Source organism: Anomaloglossus baeobatrachus, chromosome 5, assembly GCF_048569485.1.
Source record: "Anomaloglossus baeobatrachus isolate aAnoBae1 chromosome 5, aAnoBae1.hap1, whole genome shotgun sequence".
NCBI lineage: Eukaryota > Metazoa > Chordata > Amphibia > Anura > Aromobatidae > Anomaloglossus > Anomaloglossus baeobatrachus.
In genome coordinates, this window is record NC_134357.1 from 493,972,966 (window position 1) to 493,979,687 (window position 6,722).

General features: G+C 43.4%; 1 protein-coding gene across 1 annotated transcript; it reads left to right on the forward strand.

The window, feature by feature from the left end:
- Positions 1-223: 223 nt before the first annotated feature.
- LOC142310402 (nuclear factor 7, brain-like) lies at positions 224-1,959 on the forward strand. Its single transcript, XM_075347924.1, has one exon. It carries the CDS (start codon positions 284-286, stop codon positions 1,835-1,837), a length of 1,554 nt encoding a protein of 517 aa, XP_075204039.1. The 5' UTR covers positions 224-283; the 3' UTR covers positions 1,838-1,959.
- Positions 1,960-6,722: the final 4,763 nt, after the last annotated feature.

Here is a 6,722-nt window from a genome sequence, read left to right on the forward strand (position 1 = left end):
ATAATCAGTTGTGATTGTTCTTCAACCTGCTGCAACAGTGGAACAACCAGTCTATTGGGCTCCAGAGTATGCTGGTGATAGTATTGCAACAGCTGAGTAACTGCAGATTGGAGACCACTACTGTGATAACCAGCTTGCTTGTTTTTCAGTGTTTTTACCTGTCTTCGTATCTGATAATAGAACAATTTTGTTTATTCTACTTCTAGAGTCACGGACAAAAAAACCATAGAGCACCCTCCTCCACGGAAGCTTTCAGTCTGCGCCCTCCCATCACCATACAACAATGGCTTCTACCAATGTGAGAAACGAAATGATTTGTTGCATCTGCCTGAACCTGTACACCGATCCTGTAACATTAATTTGTGGACACAACTTCTGCCGGGAGTGTATCGCTAATGTGCTCAATGCTGATTACAGGTGTCCTCAATGCAGAGCAAACTTTGGGCAACGTCCCGTGCTGCAGAGGAACATTACGCTGAATAACATAGCGGATCATCTCCGCTCTCGGGAAGGGAGTGAGATACTTTGCATGTACTGTATTGAAACATCGATGGTGGCTTCTAAAAGATGTCTTTTATGTGAAGTTTCCCTATGTGACAATCACGTCGCCGTACACAGCACGTCCCCAGAGCATATTTTAATCGAACCAACAATCTCCTTCAGTAAGAGAACATGTTCTCGCCATAACAAGACCTTCTTATATTACTGTACTGAGGATGCCGAGTGTTTATGTGCTTCTTGCATGCTGGCGGAGAAGCACCATGGACATCAAATTCACTTACTGTATGTGGCCTATAGGCAGCAAAAAGAAAATCTGAAGACTATTCAAGGACATGCCATCCGAGAAGAGGAGATTGAAAAGCGAATCCAGTATCTCCAGGCCCTTCTTAAGTGCATAACGGAAAAGGCAGCAAGTATTGTGGACAAAGTCAGTCTCCAGTTTAAAGACCTAAGGATGAAGCAGGATTGTGTGGAGAGCAGTGTCCTGAACGAGATCGGTAAGAAACAAGAGCAGGTGTCAATGCCGGTCATCAATCTGATCAACCAACTAGATATTAAAAAGGACAGTCTGTCCAAGAAACTAGCCACTATACAAGAGCTTGAACAGATGCTAGATCCTCTACTTTACCTACAGGCACACAAAGATGATTTGATGGGGGTTAGCGATCAAAACCTAAACGAGACGGAAGCTAGTCTGTATGAAGATCTGTATGAAGTTCTGTCTGAAGATCTGTCTGAAGAGCTCATCGGCACCGTGAACTCTGATATCGTGACCATAATGTCAGACCTACAGAAAGGTTATTGCGTTCAGGAGGCATCTGGCATAACGTTGGATGTCAACACTGCTGCGAACGACGTGCACATCTCGGATGACCTGACAACCGCCACCTGGTCAAACGTAAATCAGTGTCGTCTGGAAAACCCCCAGAGATTTGCCATTCTTGGAGTTTTGGGCACAAGTGGATTTTCTAAAACAAGACTTTACTGGAACGTAGAAGTCAGTAAGGAGGGAGGATGGAGAGTTGGGATGGCCTATGCCAGCATAAGCAGAAAAGGAAAGTATTCTCTCATTGGCAATAATAAGAAGTCGTGGGGTCTGCGCAGCTTCAATAAACACTATTCTGTAAAACATGACCAGAAAGAAATTCCATTAGCGTGTCGACCTTCGTGCTACAAAGTGAGGATACATCTGGATTATACGGCTGGGCTGCTTTCTTTTTATGAGCTGGGTGACTCCATGATGAGACATTTATATACTTACAATGCCACCTTCACAGAGGCGCTATACCCAGTGATTGTCGTGTGGGCGAATGCTTGGGTGAAGGTCTTAAATTAGGCTGGTAGTAAAATAGAATATAACCAGTGAGAACAATTTCCCTTACAAGTGGCAGGCATTAATACCTGTATACTTAAAGGGCTATGCTCATTTTACATCAGGCATAAAGGATGTGAGTAACATCGGGCAATGATCGCTCGCAAGAATAGTGTGCAGTCCCTCTAAATACTCCACGTGGCTGCAGAGCCGCAGTTGTTAAACGCCTATATCTAAAAAAAAAAAATGCCTTGATAAAAAAAGATTTAGGGAAACTTTAACCTTTTTGTTATATTAAAAAACCATTTTAGCGACAGAAGAAAACGTTTTTTTTTTTTTTTTTTTTTCTAGACTCCATTCTAATAATTCTAATTCTATTTATGATATTAAAAGTTATGTTTTAAGAGAATGAATATATAAACTGTACAGTGAGATCTGCATTAAAAGTTGCATAATACATCGCTTTGTTTTCCACTTTCATAGCCTGGAGCTGCATTTACAGTTCTGGTTGTAATTAGAAACAATCAGCAATCATCAGACACACTTCTTACTTCTTAGTAGAGCTGAGAGCTCATTTCTTTTACATGAGGCCACGGTGTGGTGCCAGTCAGCAGAACACACCGTGAAAGCAGAGTGATTTTTTAGATTTCAGCTCTGAGGCATGTAGAACAGTGAGTGCAGCTCTGGAGGTTAAAGGGAACCTGTCATCAGAAATTTAGCTTGAAACCTAAAAGTTTCCCCCTCTGCAGCTCCTGGGCTGCATTCTAGCAAGGTTCCTGTACTTTGTGGCCCCTTTTAAACCAAATTAAATACTTTATAAACTTGTACCTTTTTGCTATTTTGTAAATCGTCCATGGGGGCGGGCTCTCTGCTGACCGTTGGTGTTCCTCCAGCACATTGACGCCGCCCCCCCCCCCCCCACGCTCCATTTCATCCATCAGGACGCCGCCCACTGCGCCCGAGGTGCCGCCCACGCCAGGATCGCTGGTGACGTGTGTTACAAGCACGAGATTATGGGCGGCGCTGTGATTGCATCGCAAGTGCCTGCCCATAATCTCGTGGACGCGCTTTCCCCCACTGCCTCCAGCGTTCTGCGCAAGTGCTCGCCGGCCAAATGACCCGACGTCACCTCCTTCCCATCTTACCCTGCAGCAGGGAAAGAGGTGACGTCGGGTCATCTAGCCAGCAAGCGCTTGCGCAGAACGCTGGAGGAAGAGGGGAAAGTGCGGTCACGAGGTTATGGGCGGCACTTGCTGATGACACTCTCACAGTGCCGCCCATAACCTCGTGCCTGCGCAAAACGTCACCAGCGGTCACACGTGCACACAGTGCACAGTCCCGCTACAGTCGCACAGTGCATGCGCAAGACCACGGTCGCCCAGGGGCGGCGTCCTGAGATATGAAATTCAGCATTGGGGGGCGGCGTAAATCTGCTGGGGGAACAGCAACGGTCAGCAGAGAGCCCGCCCCCATGGACGATTTACAAAATTAACATAGCAAAAGGTACAAGTTTATAAAGTATTTAATTTGGTTTAAAAGGGGCCACAAAAAGTACAGGAACCTTGCTAGAATACAGCCCACGAGCTGCAGAGGGGGAAACTTTTAGGTTTCAAGCTAAATTTCTGATGACAGGTTCCCTTTAACACAGGATTTACTTATCCTGGGTTATATCTTAATGTAATCTCTGAAAACCAGTAGAATAGTGAGTGCAGCTCTGAAGTATTGTACAGAATATAACTAAGAATCCATGCAATATTTACAAAGTGACTCAGCATTTTATTGACCAAGCTTCTATTAATAATTTATAACTGTAAAATAATGGTCATGGGTAAATTATTGAAGAATGAAAAATGCTTTTGAGTTGTAGTTCGGCAGATGAAGGAACAAATATTCTTACACCTGCTATTCAGTTCATGTAGGTACATAGTGGTTGGGAACTGTGATTTACGGCAGGGACAAGAACTGTATAATGTGTCCAATAATTTAATCTAATATACTTGTACTTGTCACACAAACGTTTCAATAAACTTGTCTGACAATTTCTTGACAATTTCTTGATTTCTAAGTCTACGTGATCTTTATTGTACAGTCCGCTGTTATGAACTGGTAACCGTGGACGATCACAAAAAATCCCATTAATCAGGAAAAAAACAAAACCACTAGAGTAGTTGTAAATTAAGATGACCGCAATTCCCTATCTATCGGACAACTCTAGAAGTAGCAGTGGGATGTTCCTAACACACCTCGTCACTGCCGGAGAAACTTGCTACACCTCAAAGATAGAAATGAGGAATCTTAACTTGCCTCGGCGCAGTTGCCAAAGAAATAGCAAGCCCCCAACATGTAAACGACGGTGATGTAAAAAACACAATACACAGAAAATGTAGATTAGCAAAGGTGAGGCACGACTTACTAGATACAACAGGACAGGAAAGATATCTGATTGCGGCCAGCAAAAAAACCCTGCAAAAAAATACCATACTCCTGATTAGAAAAAAGATCTGAGACCACACTGTCTCTCCCCCACTATATCAGGTACTCTTGTGCCAGGCACTTTAAACAGAACTGCAGATATAATGGGAAGAAACAAAATCACAGAACAAATAATATTCTAAAGTGCAAATAATCTAAATATGAACAGGGAGCAAGCTCCATTTCTTGCTGGAGGAACTTCCCTGCTCACAAAAGCAGAGACAGATTCTCACATACAAGAAATCCAAATGGAATAAGCAGAAACACCCTTAAGTGCAATTTCAGCAATTAAGCAGAAACTAGCAAACTTATCTGGAGTAGATTCAGGCGCAGAATAAATGGAAGAAACTGCTGGGAGCTTTCCCTTCAATCTTCCAAAGCAGCAGGAAAACATCTAGCATCAGGGCCGCCAGGCAGAAAATGCTCTTGTAAATACACTAGGCTGATCTGTAATAGGACTTCTTGAATTCCCAATTAACTCCAAAACCTGTCTGAGTCTCAGATTCAGACTCAGCTTTACCATTCCTGGCCACCAGAGGGAGCTCCACACCAGCAGTCACTCGGATGACATTCACAACAGTCCACAATATGGCAGAGAACCTTAACTCATTTCATTTTTTTATTCATCAATCTGTGCTATTATGTGCCACTCATTGCATCCATACTTTTTATAGTAGTAATATAATCTTTAATCATGCAGACCGCATCACTTGATGTCTGTCATTGCTTCCTCCCCAGAGGCTTGCTGTGCTATTACTGCAAGTTTCTATCATGCAATTCAGTGGCCTGTGATCCAGCACCTGGCATCCCCACCCTCCCTCCATTCTCTACCCTGTGCTGCTGAAGATATTGGGTGATACAAAGTGTCAGAGCAGCCCAGGGTAGATAACAGCCCATCTGGCGACTGCCAGATAGCCAATACAGCCCTGTCAGTGTTTGTTATGCAATTTTTGGCGCTTTTCAGCTGTCCATGTCAGTTATTGAATTACCTAAACCCTTTGCTAGTGAAGTGCTGCAATCTACATTTCAAAAGCAAGTCTCTGCCCCTGCTGTTACTGCTGAATGAAACTGTTAGCTCAGTTTGTGAGGAAGACTTATTTTCCTTCACTCCAAAACATCTACACCCACAATCAGGCACCCAGTGACCCCCCCCCCCCCCCCTCCCTTCTCCATATGGTCTGATTTCTGTGCCAGAAAAGGGAGTTTCAGACATTAACAGAGGAGGAAGAAGAATCTGCATAACACTCCAGTACTACCCTGTTTCCCCGAGAATAAGACACTGTGATATTATTTATAATATTATTTTATTATACTCTATGTATCTATCATCATAGTTAAAAACACAAAAAACCTGAGCTGAAACAATGTTCAGTAAACATGCAACATTAAGCATGTGAATTGCAGCCTTAAGACTAGAAAAAAACCAAGGAGAAAATTGCATGAAAAATACTGACTATAAATAAATAAATTGCAAGTGCTTAATAACAGGGTACTTAGTATATACATTTTTGCAAAAAGGTAAAAAGCTGTCTCACCTCGTCAAGGTGTACCCATCTGAGACAGTCCCTATCTATCATCATAGTTGCCAGACCCTGGGCGTACTGCATGGCTCCCAGGTCCTCTTTGCAGGTATGCTGCACGGTTATCCCGTCCTTCTGGCCGATACATATCAGATCGCATACAAACCCACACATGAATTTGCACATAGTCTCTTGCACACATTCATACCACATCCGGTGATGCCACTTGCTTCCATCCAGGAGGGGACTCTCTGCTCTCTTGTCTCTGATGCATTCCACTGCTGGGTCCTCCATGTGTTCTACCCGCAGGTCCTGGCACTCCACTGCACAGTGTCACAGGTCCTTATGCCGTCGAAAAGCGATATCGCCGAATGTGGTGAGCAATCTGTGTGATTGTGTGTATGTGCGTTCCGCCGCATGTCCTTGATGCGCTCCACTGCTCCCAGTCGGCATCTGGTGAGTATGATCACAGGGTCCTCCTTTTTTTTTTTTTTTCTCTTTTGGGGATGTCTGCTCTCTATAATGAAGTGTCCTGCAGAATTCTTTAATTTTTTTAGCTGCCTGGGCACTTCATCATTGAACCGCGACTAAGGTTTATTCTCAGGGTAGGTCTTATATTTGAGCCTTGCTGAAAACTCCTGCTAGGACTTATTTTTGGGGTAGGTCTTATTTTCGGGGAAACACGGTATGTGCTCCCCGCTGAGATGCTCTTATAGAAGCTATACATCCAATATAAGTATATAGCAAAACAGTATTTTTCAGCCCCTTGCCATATATCATAGCTCTTCAAAAGCAGTAGAAAACCTTTTTAAGATTTAGGATCAATCTAATCAGTGTGGTACCGTAATGTCCATCCTAAGCATTGGTCTTGGGTTCAGTCTTAGATCCAGAAATTCTCCTTTTTAAATTTACCTTTT